The sequence below is a fragment of the Prionailurus bengalensis genome, chromosome E2 (genome assembly GCF_016509475.1).
Source record: "Prionailurus bengalensis isolate Pbe53 chromosome E2, Fcat_Pben_1.1_paternal_pri, whole genome shotgun sequence".
NCBI classification, from domain to species: domain Eukaryota; kingdom Metazoa; phylum Chordata; class Mammalia; order Carnivora; family Felidae; genus Prionailurus; species Prionailurus bengalensis.
The window spans coordinates 4640332-4658297 of record NC_057352.1 but is presented as its reverse complement, the minus strand read 5'-3'; the positions used below and the strand labels follow the sequence as shown (position 1 = coordinate 4658297).

Sequence of the window (17966 nt, the reverse complement as noted above, 5' to 3'; positions counted from 1 at the left end):
ATAAACAAAACTGATAAACCTCTAGCCAGGCTTCTCAAAAAGAAAAGGGAGATGACCCAAATAGATAAAATCATGAATGAATATGGAATTATAACAAATCCCTCAGAAATACAAGCAATTATCAGGGAATACTATGAAAAATTATATGCCAACAAACTGGACAACCTGGAAGAAATGGACAAATTCCTAAGCACCCACACACTTCCAAAACTCAATCAGGAGGAAATAGAAAGCTTGAACACACCCATAACCAGCGAAGAAATTGAATCGGTTATCAAAAATCTCCCAACAAATAAGAGTCCAGGACCAGATGGCTTCCCAGAGGAATTCTACCAGACATTTGAAGCAGAAATAATACCTATCCTTCTCAAACTATTCCAAAAAAATAGAAAGGGAAGGAAAACTTCCAGACTCATTCTATGAAGCCAGCATTACTTTGATACCTAAACCAGACAGGGACCCAGAAAAAAAAGAGAACTACAGCCCAATATCCCTGATGGATATGAATGAAAAAATTCTCAATAACGTACTAGCAAATTGAATTCAACAGCATATAAAAAGAATTATTCACCATGATCAAGTGGGATTCATTCCTGGGCTGCAGGGCTGATTCAACATTCGCAAATCAATCAATGTGATACATCACCTTAATAAAAGAAAAGAGCCATATGATCCTGTCAATTGATGCAGAAAAAGCATTTGACAAAATTCAGCATCCTTTCTTAATAAAAACCCTTGAGAAAGTCGGGATAGAAGGAACATACTTAAACATCATAAAAGCCATTTATGAAAAGCCCACAGCTAACATCATCCTCAACGGGGAAAAACGGAGAGCTTTTTCCCTGAGATCAGGAACACGACAGGGATGCCCACTCTCACCGCTGTTGTTTAACATAGCACTGGAAGTTCTAGCATCAGCAATCAGACAACAAAAGGAAATCAAAGGCATCAAAATTGGCAAAGATGAAGTTAAGCTTTCGCTTTTTGCAGATGACATGATATTATACATGGAAAATCCGACAGACTCCACCAGAAGTCTGCTAGAACTGATACATGAACTCAGCAAAGTCACAGGATACAATATCAATGTACAGAAATCAGTTGCATTCTTCTACACTAACAATGAAGCAACAGAAAAAGAAATAAGGAAACAGATCCCATTCAAAATTGCACCAAGAAGCATAAAATACCTAAGGAATAAGCCTAACCAAAGATGTAAAAAGATCTGTATGCTGTAAACTATAGAAAGCTTATGAAGGAAATTGAAGAAGATATGAAGAAATGGAAAAACATTCAAGGTTCATGAATTGGAAGAACAAATATTGTTAAAATGTCAATACTACCCAAAGCTATCTACACATTCAATGCAATCCCAATCAAAATTGCCCCAGCATTCTTCTCGAAGCTAAAACAAGCAATCTTAAAATTTGTATGGAACCACAAAAGGCCCGAATAGCCAAAGGAATTTTGAAGAAGACCAAAGCAGGAGGCATCACAATCCCAAACTTTAGCTTCTGCTACAAAGCTGTCATCATCAAGACAGCATGGTATTGGCACAAAAACAGACACATAGGCCAATGGAATAGAATGGAAACCCCAGAATTAGACCCACAAAAGTATGGCCAACTAATCTTTGACAAAGCAGGAAAGAATATCCAATGGAAAAAAAGACAGTCTCTTTAACAAATGGTGCTGGGAGAACTGGACAGCAACATGCAGACAGTTGAAACTAGACCACTTTCTCACACCATTCACAAAAATAAACTCAAAATGGATAAAGGACCTGAATGTGAGCCAGGAAACCATCAAAACCCTAGAGGAGAAAACAGGAAGAGACCTCTCTGACCTCAGCCGTAGCAATTTCTTACTCAACACATCCCCAAAGGCAAGGGAATTAAAAACAAAAATGAACAACTGGGACCACATGAAGATAAAAAGCTTCTGCACAGCAAAGGAAACAACAAAACTAAAAGGCAACCAACGGAATGGGAAAAGATATTTGCAAATGACATATCAGACAAAGGGCTAGTATCCAAAATCTATAAAGAGCTCACCAAACTCCACACCCGAAAAACAAATAATCCAGTGAAGAAATGGGCAGGAAACATGAATAGACACTTCTCTAAAGAAGACATCCAGATGGCCAACAGGCACATGAAAAGATGCTCAACGTGGCTCCTCATCAGGGAAATACAAATCAAAACCACACTCAGGTATCACCTCACACCAGTCAGAGTGGCCAAAATGAACAAATCAGGAAACTATAGATGCTGGAGAGGATGTGGAGAAAGGGGAACCCTCTTGCACTGTTGGTGGGAATGCAAATTGGTGCAGCCGCTCTGGAAAGCAGTGTGGAGGTTCCTCAGAAAATTAAAAATAGACCTACCCTATGACCCAGCAATAGCACTGCTAGGAATTTACCCAAGGGATACAGGAGTACTGATGCACAGGGGCACTTGTACCCCAATGTTTATAGCAGCACTCTCAACAATAGCCAAATTATGGAAAGAGCCTAAATGCCCATCAACTGATGAATGGATAAAGAAATTGTGGTTTACATACACAATGGAATACTACGTGGCAATGAGAAAGAATGAAATATGGCCCTTTGTAGCAACGTGGATGGAACTGGAGAGTGTGATGCTAAGTGAAATAAGTCATACAGAGAACGACAGATACCGTATGTTTTCACTTTTATGTGGATCCTGAGAAACTTAACAGAAGTCCGTGGGGGAGGGGAAGAAAAACAAAAAAAGAGGTTAGAGAGGGAGAGAGCCAAAGCATAAGAGACTCTTAAAAACAGAGAGCAAACTGAGGGTTGATGGGGGGTGGGAGGGAGGGGAGGGTGGGTAATGGGTATTGAGGAGGGCACCTTTTGGGATGAGCACTGGGTGTTGTATGGAAACCAATTTGACAACAAATTTCTTTTTTTTTTTTAATTTTTTTTTCAACGTTTATTTATTTTTTGGACAGAGAGAGACAGAGCATGAACGGGGGAGGGGCAGAGAGAGAGGGAGACACAGAATCGGAAACAGGCTCCAGGCTCTGAGCCATCAGCCCAGAGCCTGACGCGGGGCTCGAACTCACGGACCGCGAGATCGTGACCTGGCTGAAGTCGGACGCTTAACCGACTGCGCCACCCAGGCGCCCCACAAATTTCATATTTAAAAAAAAAAAAGAAATCTTTAACCCACAAACTAAAATAATTTGTACTTGCTTCAATGTTTACATGAATATTATCATAACAGACTTACTGTCAATCAATTGCTTTCTTTAACCAATGTTACAAGAAGATGGATGTTTTCACACTAGTAGAAAGGATTTACTGCATTCCTAAAACACATCATATCCCACAGTAATTGTAAACACAACACCGTTGTTTATACACTTATACAGTTGAATGTACCAATCTCCTGCTATCACACACAGCATGAAATTTGCAACTTTGATTTGTACACCTGTGACTTAATTGGGTGGTTCTGGGACAGGAGATAGTTGCACCACCATGACTGTGCATTCTTACAAAGGGTGGTCAATTTCTAAATTGCTCTTGCTAATGGATTAAAAGAAAAAACTGGCAATCCCTTATCAAAATAACACCAGCATTCTTCACAGAGCTAGAACAAACAATCCTAAAATTTGTATGGAACCAGAAAAGACCCCAAATAGACAAAGCAATCTTGAGAAAGAAAACCGAAGCTGGAGGCATCACAATTCCAGACTTCAGGATGTATCACAAAGCTGTAATTATCAAGACAGTATGGTACTGGCACAAAAACAGACACTCAGATCAAGGGAAAAGAACACAGAACCCAAAAATGTATGGCCAACTAATCTTTGACAAAGCAGGAAAGACTATCAAAAGGAATAAAGACAGTCTCTTCAGCAAGTGGTGCTGGGAAAACAGCGACATGCAGAAAAATGAACCTGGACCACTTTCTTACACCATACACAAAAATAAATTCAAAATGGATGAAAGACCTGAATGTAAGACATGAAGCCACCAACATCCTAGAGGAGAAAGCAAGCAAAAGCCTCTTTGTCCTCGGCCCCAGCAACTTCTTACTCAACATGTCTCTGGAGGCAAGGGAAACAAAAGCAAAAATAAACTATTGGGACCTCATCAAAATTAAAAGCTTCTGCACAGCAAAGGAAACAGTCAGCAAAACTAAAAGGCAACCGACAGAATGGGAGAAGATATTTGCAAACGATATATCAAGGGTCAATATCCAAAATCTATAAAGAACTTCTCAAACTCAACACCCAGAAAACAAATAATCCAGTGAAGAAATGGGAAAAAGACATGAATAGACACTTCTCCAAAGAAGACATCCAGAAGGACAACCGACACATGAAAAAATGCTCAACATCATTCATCATCGGGAAAATACAAATCAAAACCACAATGAGATATCACCTCACACCTGTCAGAATAGCTAACATTAACAACTCATGTAACAAGGGACATTAGCAAGTATGCAGAGAAAGAGGATCTCTCTTGACTTGCTGGTGGGAATGCCAACTGGTGCAGCCACTCTGGAAAACGGTATGGAGGTTCCTCAAAAAATTAAAAATAGAACTACCCTACAATCCAGCAATTGCACTACTAGGTATTTATCCAAAGGATACAGGTGTGCTGTTTCAAAGAGGCACATGCACCCCAATGTTTCTAGCAGCACTATCAACAATAGCCAAAGTATGGAAAGAGCCCAAATGTCCATCGATGGATGAATGGATAAAGAAGATGTGGTGTATGTATGTATGTATATATATATATATATACATACATACATACATACAATGGATTATTACTTGGCAATCAAAAAGAATGAAATCTTGCCAATTGAAACTACATGGATAGAACTAGAGGATATTATGTTAAGCAAAATTAGAGAAAGAAATATATGAGTTCACTCTTATAAGGACTTTAAGACACAGAACAGATGAACACAAGAGAAGGGAAGCAAAAATAATGTAAAAACAGGGAGGGGGACAAAACATGAGAGACTCTCAATTATGGAGAACAGAGGGTTACTGGAGGGATTGTGGGTGGGGGGTGGGCTAAATGGGTAAGGGGCATCAAGGAATCTACCCCTGAAATCATTGTTGCACTATATGCTAACTAACTTGGATATAAATTTTATAAATTAATAATAAAGAAAAAATTTACAGATAATGAACAACAACAACAAAAATCTCAGACACCCTTGGGGCGCCTGGGTGGCGCAGTCGGTTAAGCGTCCGACTTCAGCCAGGTCACAATCTCGCGGTCGGTCCGTGAGTTCGAGCCCCGCGTCGGGCTCTGGGCTGATGGCTTGGAGCCTGGAGCCGGTTTCCGATTCTGTGACTCCCTCTCTCTCTGCCCCTCCCCCGTTCATGCTCTGTCTCTCTCTGTCCCAAAAATAAATAAACGTTGAAAAAAAAATTAAAAAAAAAAATCTCAGACACCCTAGAGCGTACTCTGATTTTTCATTTCTTCGCTCTGGCATTTTCTGTGCCTGTGATTATCCTCATACTTGCTCACTCATGGCCCAGTGTACCTGCCCCACCAACATGCATCGAACCATGTTCCATGCAGCAAAGGAGGCAATGGAAATCTGACAGGACTTAGAGAATTGGATCTGAAGTCTTCTGTTTTCATTCAGGGAAGGCCCTCTTCCCCAAGTCATTACTCCCTCCAAGTCTTTGACCAGAATTGTGATATATGGGTTAGTCTAATTAGAAATCGTAGCACTGGGTGTTGTATGGAATCCATTTTGACAATAAATTTCATATATTGAAAAAAAAAAGAAAAAGAAAAAGAAATTGCACGGGTGGACACATAAGATATTTGCAAATGGCTCCCGTTCTCTGAACTGTTTCACAGCATTTAACAAAAAGGCCATCACACTTTGCCCTGAAATTAGCCCTTAGAAATTAGAATATCCTTAAACTTCACGCACAGGGATCTATTCTACATGCAAATGGACTGCTGATGGAGAGCTGCATAAACCTGCAGTTATTTACAGTCTTATGGGAAAAGCCAGCAACTTTTGCAAAGCTGGCCTTTTGCAACTACGAGGACGGAACTGGAGGGCATGATGCTAAGCAAAATTAGTCAGAGAAAGACAAAAATTCTATGACTTCACTCATATGAGGACTTTAAGAGACAAAACAGATGAACATAAGGGAAGGGAAACAAAAATAATATAAAAACAGGGAGGGGGACAAAACAGAAGAGACTCATAAATATGGAAAACAAATTGAGAGTTACTGGAGGGTCGTGGGAGGGGGAATGGGCTAAATGGGTCAGAGGCATTAAGGAATCTACTCCTGAAATCATTGTTGCACTATATGCCAACTAACTTGGATGTAAATTAAAAAATAAATTAATCTGAAAAAAAAAAAAAACCTGTGATATCCTATCAACTAGGTTTGCACTGTCAAAGAAATTAAATAGGGAAGCCACAGCCTGAGGTGGTTCTAATGCCTCAGTAGCCTCTGTAAGCAAATCACAACTTAATTCACAGTCACTGCACTGGAACATAAGAAAATGAACTTAAGAACAATTACAGTCAACTAGGGCTTCAAAAATAAGGCGAATGCTTAAGGTATATCCAGCCAAACACTCTCTCTGCTTTGCTTCCACATCGTCTCTGTAAAAACCTCATCACTACCTTCTACAAGTGGAGCATGCCTAACCTCTGAATAGATCATTTTAACTGGCCAAATGAACTCTTGTAAATGTGAATTTACATATCAGTTCATCATTTAACACCACACAGTATCACCTTCCATTTTGACCACTTTTCTCACATGGCATGAATATCTTACCCACTTCCATTGTGGGCATAAGAGTCCGTGACCTCTTTCCCTGTCCTTCACGTCCCACTTTTGCACATGCGCATCAGACACCAATGAACCTCCCCTCACTTACCCAGACTTCACTCTTGGTAATAGCTCCCCACAATGCCTGCGCACATAGAGGTGTCTGCTAGTTCTGCACGTGCGCAGAGGACTCCTGGCGCACACCGCCTGGTTTGCTTATACAGTTACATAGTTGAACGTTTCTGTCTTCTGCTATCACACATATCATGAAATGTGGATCTTTGATTTGTACACATGTGACTTAACTGGGTGGTTCTGGGGCCTCAGACTGTTGCCCCATCATGACTGCACATCCTTATGAGGGGTAGACAGTAGCTAACAAGGGGTAGGGGAAAGCTTAACATCCTCCTAACTGTGTTTCCACTGTTAAACGGGGAAGCCAGAGCCTGAGGTGACTAATGCCTCCGTAGCCTCTGTAAGCGAACCACAACTTAATTCACAGTCACTGCCCTGGAGTGTTAGAAAATGAACTCAACAACAAACAATTACAGCCAACTAGGCCTTCAAAATAAGGCAAACGCTTAAGGCATGTCCAATCACTCTCCTTGCTCTGCTTCCACATCCTCTCTGTAAAAACCTTACCACGATTTCCTATAAGCAGAGCATGCATAACTATTTGAAGCGACAGATTAACGCGTCAGATTAATTCTTGAAAGTTTGAACGTAAATCCGTTCATCTTTTAACACTACACAGTACCACCTTTCATTTCAAGCACTTTCCTCCCGTGGCCTAAACATTTCGCCCACTTCCAACGGGGCAAGGAACAGGCTCGTTTCCCTGCCCCGCCTTGATCGCCTTCACACATGCGCACAAGAAACTAAGAGGACTCTGCCCTCACTTGCCCAGACTTCACCCTAGTAATGGCTCCCCACGGCGCCTGCGCAGTTTCCCACCAGTTACGCACACGCGCGCAAAAGACCTCTGGCACACAACGCCCCGCTCAGGACTAAAGCCCGCAATCCTGTGCTCCTCCCTTCACCAGCCTTGAATCCCATTTCAACCAAGTACTCACAACTGAGTTCATAGTTCAGACGAGCTGGCAACCAGTCCTCCCTCAGGCTTCTGTTCGTATCCAGTGTTTTTGATGCCCTCTCCCGTTTCTGCTTTTCCTAGTGCCAAAACTTCACACATGCGCACAAACAGAATTCAGGTGAACCCCGCCCCAAGGACCTGAGTCCGGCACCTCCCACAACACAGAGAACCACAGAGCAGACGGGGATCGGGGACTGGCCATCCAGAATCACGCTGTGTAAAATAAATGCATAAACGCCCATCAGTCACAGCACTGCAGGGGACCTTCTGACACCTCCCTCCTCCTCCCTCCCCCTCCCCTTTAAAGGCCTCAGCACAGCCTCCCCCTCTGCTCTCTTCACCTCAGAGCTAGCAGCATCTTCAAATGCACAAAACGCTGCCTTCTCCTTGACTTTGTCGCAGGAAAGCTTCAGAAAAAAAGTTCCTGCGTGGACACTTACCTGTGAGTTTCTCCTTCCCAGTTTCAGATGTCCTCCCCTCCCACAGACAGCCACACATCCTGCCACAGCTCAGAGAAAGTGGGCTGCACTAACTTGCCCCTTCCAAGTCCACGCCGAACAGACTATCATCGTCTTTTCTACAGAAAGGCCGACGCAGCCTTCCAGATACGTCTGCGAATCCTCGTGCTTCACCCTGGCCTCACCTGAGAAGTCACCTGGAGCTCATAGTTAAAGCAGCACCGATGCTCTCACCCTGACCAATAGACAGACTCCGGCAGAGGGCACAGGTGATACTGGTTCTTAAATCTCACCATGGGATGCTTATTGTGAACCCAGGCTCATAAGCAGTTCGGTGCTTTCAGATTTTCATGTGCATATAAGTCATGTGGTGTCCAGGTCCCATAGAAGAAATGGTGATTCCGCAGGTTTGGAATGGGGTCCATGAATCGGCATCTTCCACCAGTTCCTTGTTAGTGCTGATGCTGCTTCCCGAGACCCATGTTTAGTGGCACTACCTGAGAGAATACAGGCACAGCACACCTGAGCCGCCCACAGCCACCATCTGACTCAACACAAACAACTCCTGCTGAGTTCCCAGGCAAGAGTTCATCACTTACTTTCCACCGTTGTCAGTTTACTGCTGGTTCCCAGCAAAGACCACCATCACTATCCTGCAGGACCACATGCTTTCACAGCACTTTAAAGTTTACTGAAAGAAGGCTCTGGAATGCTCTAATGTCTAAGCCAGTCTCTATTTGGAAAATACGTGTATACGTTGATTACCGCAGTGTTTACTGAGCATTAATTTTGTGTTCACAAGGAAGTTATGGTGCACCACGCTGGGTACCTCACATATATGATGTGACTTAATCCACATAGTCCCCTGCAGACTGGGTACCAGGTGTCCTATAATAACCACGAATATGTAGATACTGGTCCCCCACCTATCTGCCTCTTCTGTTTCCCTATCAACTGAAAAAAAAAAAAAAGTTGGTATAGAACCAAAATATGGATGAATGAAAAAATAGAGAAAAGAAGGGTAGATTAGAAATTCAGAGAGTTTTCATTGTTGTGTTTACATTTTCTTAGCAGGATAGAAAAATGTTTGAGTTTATAATTAAACGCCAGTTCTGTACGTAATACACTGTCATCAGCAATATATGATTATTTTAATTCCTTCACATTGGTGTTAGCAATTTTGTTGTTTTTTTTTTCTCCTAGTTTAGTCCTTTTAGAAAATAGGAAGTGTCATCTCACTGTATTTTCCCTGCTTTCTAGGAAGGGTGGTTAAAGAAAATGTGATATATATATATATTATATTTTTTGATATATATTTATATACTATATATAATTATATATCATATACTTATTATATAATTACTTAAATTACTTATACATTTTGTTACCTATATACATATAACTATTATATAATTACTTATGTTACAATATATTATGTATCATAAATAATGTATAATATATAATATCTATCTATCTATATACAAGATATATATACATTTTCCTTATGAAAATGGAAGGGACGATGTAGGTGAGCTTGGATGATGTTATGCTAAGTGGAATAAGCCACACAAAATGTCAAATACTGCACTATCTCAATTATATCTGGAATCTAACAACACTGAACTCCTAAAAGCAGAGTAGAAGTGTGATGGCCAGGAGCTGGCTGAGGGCGGAGTGGGATATGTTGGTCACATGGCACAAAATTTCAGTTACGCAGGATGAATACATTCTGGAGATCTAAATACAGCATGGAGACCACACATAATTATATGTCTGTTTTACTTGAAATTTGCTAAAGAGGGGTGCCTGAGTGGCTCAGTCAGTTAAGCAGCTGACTTTGGCTCAGGTTATGATCTCAATAGTTCATGGATTCGAGCCCCGTGTTAGGCTCTGTACTGACAGATTGGAGCCTGGAGCCTGGAGCCTGCTTTGGATTCTGTGTCTCCCTCTCTCTTCTCCTCCTCCTTGCTTGTATTCTGTCTCTGTCTCTCAAAAACAAAACAAAACAAAACAAAACAAAAAAAACTTATAAAAAATTTGCTAAGAGAGTATGTCTTAGATGTTCTCAACATAAATTAAAAAATCAGAAGTCAAAAATCCTAACTATATAAGTTGGTGGGCATGTTAATTAGCTAGATTGTTTTAATCCTATCATAATGCATACATGTATTTCTATTTTGTTACCTGAGACTACTAAATCTGCGCGAATGGAAAACAGGATTCTGGGTGAAAGGCTCACTCACGCATCCTGTGAAAGGCACAGGATTTAATGATAAAAACAGAAATGAAGGCACTAAAATATATAGTCCTTTGCTCCCATTCATTGGATTCTGAGTTTTGGGAATTGTGAGCACTGGCCCCAGAGAGATGAAAGGAGCAGCCACTCAGAATCTGACCTCCTCTAATCTATCCTGGGAAGAGAGGAGACCAGAGCCAGGACAGACCTGAACGCAGTCTCAGAAGGGAGTGGATCTGATTTGGGGGAGGGAGGGAGCTGCCTGAAGAATCTTCCTCCCTCTTGGGTACTTCCTGCTCTGTCAGTCCTAAGCCTGCCCAAAGAGCAGGAGTTCATACTATTTTAAACTATTTAGTCTACTTCCTGTCTATTTCATAAAAATAAAACAAAAAGCAACTTAACATGAACACTTACAATTTTCTGGGACAATTAGGAAACTTGTATTCCTAACAAGAATGTAAAATAAATGCTACTACTACTGTTAATAAAAACTCTTTGGTCCACGGATGACCCATCAGAAGTGACACCAGAACTCACACCACAACACAGAAAGGGAAGTGGCCCAACTTCAGCAAAGGCCCCTGTGTTCCCACCTCTTCCACTCACTGACTCCGCAATCCTGAATTCAACAATGTACCCACTTACTCCAACCTAAAATTTCCTGCATGGTAGAGATCGTGACTTTTCATCTGCTTTTTTTTTTTTTTTTAATGTTTATTTATTTTGAGAGAGAGAGTGAGCAGGGAGGGACAGAGAGAGAGGAAGAGAAAGAATCCCAAGCAGGCCCTGAGCTATCAGCACAGAGCCCAACAGGGGGCTCCCACAAACCTTGAGATCATGAACTGAGCCAAAATCAAGAGTTCAACGTTTAACCAACTGAGCCACCCAGGCGCCCCCATCTTTTTTCTAATGACCAGATGCCATGGAAATACTCTGTTTGCATCCCTACACTTTTTCAGTGTTCTTTACCACAGTACCAGGAACCTGAAATAACCACCACCTGGGCACCATGAAGGAGATTCCTTCTATGGAGGGAGGAGGGAACCCTGGCTGACTCCTCTTTCTCTGAGATGGAAGCAGATTCAGATTCCGTTGCCAGCCTAACCCCAGTCTATACAGGACATCCGCAAATATTCCTAAGAGTCCCTAGTGCTGGAGGGAATGTCCCCATTGAGACTGACCTGATGCCCCCACAGGGATCCAGGTACCAGAAACCTTATGCTGAGTCTGGGCCATCAGGTAGAGCATAGGCCTGTCCTGGTACAGCAGTATCCCTGATGCAGTTGGGATGTTTTCTCTCCCTGAACAGGGCTCTCTGGAGTAAAAAGCCTCTACTGCAGTTAACAGAAGTTGCAGGTAGCTGTAGTTGTGGTCATGGTTCTAGATATTTTGAGTCTTAACCTTGCATTCTTAAAGGATCTTCTCCTCTCCTTAGTTTGGATTAATGCAGGACCTACTGTGGCAGGTTTCAAGGCCTATGCTTGTTGCCACTTAGAGACTCTGCACTATCAGTAACACTAGTTTCTGGAAGGACCCAAACATGTTAACCATTTTGTGGAACTGTCTTCAGAACCCCATGCCCAGATAAATGTTGGGCATAGATAATATCTCAGGTTGAAAGATACACATTCGAAGATATTTTGTGTATCTCTGAATTCTTTCAGGAGAAACTCTTTCATTCCTGATTGGACTCTGACCTTATCTACTGGAACCATTAATACAACATAGTTGTATGGATAATTATATAATAATTATTAAAGGATTCATTGTATGGCTATAATTGATTATTTATTACTAAAATAGATTCTCTGTATTATTCACAGTTTTACATACAATGTGACTGGCTTGTAATTGTACATACACTCTGTGAGGCTTGAATATATGTTGACTGACATGGAGAAAAACAGACTACACTTTTCTCATGAGATGAGGAAGTTCTGTAATTCCTCCAGGATACAGAGAAGAACGTGGAAACACAGTAGTCATTTCTCAAAAGAATAAAGGGACGGGCAGTTGGGAGACACACATTGATTAAGGCTCAGGTGTTCACTTCCCTCCATATAGTCTAAGGAAAAAGAGAAAAATTACAAAAATGGAAGAGAATGTATAAAAAGTTACAAAGATGGTCCCTAGGACAAGGATGCTTGGGGTAGCTGTTATCTCAGGGGAGGATCTAGGTATGATACTGTTCCTATCAATATATTGGCCCCTTGGCTTGTGCACAGAATGAAAACCATTAGTCCTAAGCAGAAAACATCTGTGGTACATCTGAATGCTGCAGAGAGTAAGTCTATGTGTTTGCCACAAAGTATAGCAGAACAGGGTCTGATACTAGGTGTTCTGATCTATTTCTTGTTCTTCTTGTCACACACATACATAGCAACTGTGATATTTACCAGGTCAAGTAGGATCCAGCAGAGGATATTGGAGGGGCCAATGGAATGTGGGACTGTTACTTAATGCTTTGCCCACCTGGAGTTCCTGGGATTGGTGGTGATGGCCTGGAAGACATTCAAGGACCAGAGTTGGCAATGGACTCACCTCTGGAAACTCTGAAACTAGAATATAAGTCTGCATCCAAAATCATAGAGAAAATGTTTCAAACCAAAGGCTGCCAAGATGTCTGGGATTCCACTAGAAGGAATGACCAACACTTGGCTACATTCAGATGACTCATAAAAACCTCTCAAACTTGCCCTGTTTCCACCGCAGTAAAGGAAAATGATGACATAAGAGGTAGAAATCCTGCAGGTGTCCAGTGAAAACCTGGACCAGGAAGATCATTCCCAGTGTCAGATTCTCAGCTGCCATTTTCCAGGGTTCAATATTTACATTCAAAACCAGAAAAAAATCAGCATAGAAACATGACTTGTGGGCTACCTTTTCCATGAAAAATGAAATCTACAGTATTCACCAAGTTGTTATATAGTGTTTGTACTGTATGGTCTACTGTCATTAATGCTTTGTTCTAATGATTTTAACGTTCATGATTTTATGAATTTGGACTAATATAATTATCACTTATCCTACGTGATAAGAGCACTAGATGCATCATTTGTTCTATGGAAACAACTCTAGGTGGGCTCCTGGGGGGGGGGGGTGGCCACTAGAAAGACCAAACTATGAGCAGAAGCTTAGAACATTTACATTCATCTCCCCCCACCCCTTTCTCCAGGGAAGGGAGAAAAGCTGCAAATGGAGTTAATGACTGGTCATACCTACATGAAGAAAATCCCATTAAATCCCAATAGCATGGAGTCTGCAGAGTTTCCAGGCTGCTGAACACATTCACACAGGGAGGGTGACACACCCTAACTTCACGGGGACAAAAGCTCCTGAGCATGGGAACTTCTCCAACCTCACACTACATATCTCTTCATCTGGCTGTTCATCTGTATCCTTTATCATATCCTTTAATAATCTAGTAAGCATAAATGTCTCCCTGAGGTCTTTTTTTTAATTGTTTAATGTTTATTTATTTCTGAGACAGAGAGAGACAGAGCATGAGTGGGGGAGGGGCAGAGAGAGAGAGGGAGACACAGAATCCGAAGCAGGCTCTGGGCTCTGAGCCATCAGCACAGAGCCTGATGCGGGGCTCGAACTCACAAACCGTGAGATCATGACCTGAGCCGAAGTCGGTCACTCAACCCACTGAGCCACCCAGGCGCCCCTCCCTGAGGTCTTCAAGCCTCTCCAGCAAGTTGATGGAACCCAAGGAAGAGATTATCAGAATATCTAATCTACAACCAGCCATTCACAAATATGGGTAATAGCCTGAGCTTTTGAATAGTATCTGAAAGTATGTGGGGGGAGGGTTGGGAGCAGTCTTGTGGGACTGTGCTCTTACCTGTAGGGCCTAACAACATCTCTGGGTAAACAGTGTTTAAATTGAGTTAAACTGCAGGATATCCAGGTGGTATTAGAGACTTGCTAGTTGTGGGGAAAGCTCCCACCCCATATTTATGACCAGAAGTCTAAGAAGTAAATTGTTCTGTATGTGTAGTAAGAGTAACACACAGGAGAGAAACGCAGTAGGGAAAGACAGGGTTTTTCCCTTCATGGAAAATAAACAATAGGTTTTTTCTTTTCTTTACAACTGACCAAAATAACTTAGTTCAAGAAAGATTTAGTGATCATCTAAATATTGGTAGGGTCAACATTTGAACCTGGGTACCTACAGCAACAGGAGGAATTGAAATGGCCTTCCAGAAAAAACACCTGTTCTTTGATTCTCTCCTCTGTTTGACAATCAATGCTTCACCCACAAGTCTTCACATGGAACCTCCATGGTCTGAGACTTGAGAGTGTACATTCCAGCCCTGGAAACACACATATGACCTGAGTGGGAATTTAATTGACTACTGAGGACCAGATACACAAGTCTGACTTCCAGGGTTAAAACACAGGAGAAGCCCAGCCTACATATGAGCCCACTTTCACATCTGTAGAACCAAGACCAGGGTCCCCCCCCCACAAATAATTCATGATCATCTGTGCTTTTAACTGCATTCTTGATGCACTCATAACTTTATTGAAGATGACAACCATAATTATGCACCCAGATTTTTATTCTCAAAGTACATTCCCAAAAACAGGCCCCACTGGCATCACCTGAGAACTTATGAGAATGGAAAATTGGGGGCTACAGCCCAGACTATTGAAATGGTGACATGGAGGGGAGCCTGGGTGGCTCAGTCGGTTAAGCGTCCGACTTCAGCTCAGGTCACGATCTCGCGGTGCATAAGTTCGAGCCCCGCGTCGGACTCTAGGCTGATGGCTCAGAGCCTGGAGCCTGCTTCCCATTCTGTGTCTCCCTGTCTCTCTGCCCCTCCCCCGTTCATGCTCTGTCTCTCTCTGTCTCAAAAATAAATAAACGTTAAAAAAAAATGGTGACATGGGAAAAATGGCTCAGAAATCTGAAGTTTTTACAAGTACACCAGAGGACCCTCATGCAAGATAAATTTTACAACCTGTGCAGTAACTGAGTCACAGGTCATCCATGAGTTAAGTAACTCTTTGAAACCATCTATTTGTGGCAATGTTAGTGATATCACACACACACACGCACACACACATGCACACAACATGCACATTTTCTTTATTCATAAGTATATCTGACCTTATCATAGGTTCTTCTGGCTTTTTTGTCTTCCATGTCTTACTTCTCTCAAGACCCTCCCTGAGCTTCCTGAGATCACCCCCCAAATACACTGGTCTTCACATTCTTTCCTCAAAATAATCCAACTTAGAGTAAATGGGAATTTATTCAAATATTTCATCAAATAACATTTGAAACACATATAGCCAAGCCTGAATAGATGCTATAACTTGTAATAGAGTTGAATATAGAGTTCTTCTCACTATTAATCTGCATTTAATGATTTTTACTATAACAGCATGACCAATCACAGGCTTAAGCAGCTCTTCACGCCCAGCCCTGAGGAATTAGTCCTCCATTTGCATACATGATAAAATTATTGTGAATCTGGGTAGGCCTGCTCTAAATTTCAGGTTGTTTCCGGAACATCTGATTCCAGTCCAAGGCATGGTGTCCTTTGTGTCAGATGCCTTGAAATACTTCAGGCAACACTGACCATTCCCAAAATTTCATGTGTCCACCTGTGTTACAGATAAGTTGTTACTTAGAGTTGTGACATGGCAGTGTTCTTCTCAATGAGATGAAGAGAGAAGTGCCTTAAAGGGAAGACCTTCCCTCTGAAAAAGGAGTGGTTGGAAAACACATTCCCTAAGTCCCATCAGATTTACACTCCGTCTTTGCTGCGTGCAACACAGTTTGGTGGCTGACAGTGGGGCAAGCATCTTTGGCCATGAGAGAGCAAGTGTGAGCACAATGTCTGCAGGTGGACAATACCACAAGGAAGAAATAGAAAAACTAGAGCACACCGTAAGGTGTATGAGCCACTTTATCAGATATAAGCATCTACCTACTCACTGTATACATAACCCAAATGATGCATCTTCTTTTCTATAAGTACACATTGGCCTTTTCATGGTATAGCTGAACACAAAGTAGCAATTACCCAAAAATGCATCATTATATTTCTTTTTTTAAGTTTATTTATTTATTTTGAGAGAGGGTGGGTAAGGGCAGAGACAGAGAGAGAGAGAGAGAGAGAGAGAGAGAGAGAGAGAGAGAGAATCCCAAGCAGGCTCCGGGTTGTCAACACAGAGCCTGACACAGGGTTAGATCTGACAATGGTGACATCATTACTTGAGCTGAAAGCAAGAATTGGATGCTTAACCAACTGAGCTACCCAGGAACCCCCATTATTATATTTCAGTTATGCCAATGTTAAATGTGAGCATAGCCTGCTGTCCAACTTCATGGTCTCAGTTTCCACAACTGACAGAAATGCTCCACATAGGATGGGATAAAAATAAAGTATGAGGTGAATGAACATAGGGGCATCTAGCCTAAAAACTAGGTGGACTGTCCAAGGCAGAAATGTGCGCTGATGAACTGCCCCCCAACTCATCAGTACCTTGCACAATCCTCACAGTAGAACACCCATCACGGGGCTCAAGCAGAACTGAGTTTCCTGCCAGCTGTGGATCAGCTTCACTGGAATGTCATCCATCTACAGTGGATCAGACTGGTGTTGGGGTTCTGTGCCTAAGATTCTAGTGCTTTGTGGAAGGACAGCACACACCTCCTGATCCTGCCAGCGTCCAGAAGGCTTCCTCATTTCCAGCATCTACTCTGCCATGTGACATGGGAAAGCTATGCCCACAACGTTTCCATCTTCCAGCAACCCCTCTCCATCCACTGCCACCGATGTTAGCCTGAAAAGTACAGTAATCTCTGTCATCCAACATCACCTGTCCTCAGCACTGCAACAGGGACATATGAAATCATGAAGAAAGGATCTGACTTCTCTGAAACCCACGTCGTTTCCCAAGTCTCCATCTCTGTCACATTTGCTGATCACACGTAGCTTCCTAAGCCCTTTCAGTGACTAAAAGAGACTCCCTACCATTTGTGTCCCACATTTCAATAGTTCTCCATATTTGCTTTCAGTAGACCTATGTTCCCCTCAAAGGATACCATCATTATGTTTCATCTGCCTTCATAACTGTCTCAGTGCCAAGTGCCTGAGTTAAACCTGTGGCCCATTGACACCTCTGTCCTCTTATCTCAATGAAGAGGTGACAACATTGTATTTAAATTTTAAATATGACCTCCAATGATCTGTTTAAAGATCATTGCTCAGAAAAATTCCAAACTACTCATGAGAACCTACAAGGACCTGAGTGACTGATGTGGAAGGGGGGCAGCTGAGATGCATAGGCTGCTGGGATTTGGAGATGAAGAGACATAGAAGAACTGGAGATGATGTGGAAAGAAAACAAA

The 17966-nt window shown here is 42.0% G+C and overlaps 1 protein-coding gene across 1 annotated transcript in view; it reads right to left on the bottom strand.

Moving 5' to 3' along the window:
- Positions 1 to 8374, bottom strand: part of LOC122494752 (zinc finger protein 345-like) — a 232203-nt gene extending 223829 nt beyond the window's left edge. The window contains exon 1 of the mRNA XM_043600169.1: positions 7881 to 8374. Within this exon, the coding sequence (XP_043456104.1) occupies positions 7881 to 7892 (12 nt within the window). The 5' untranslated portion in view covers positions 7893 to 8374. The remainder of the gene's footprint in view (positions 1 to 7880) is intronic.
- Between the last annotated feature and the right edge of the window lie 9592 nt (positions 8375 to 17966).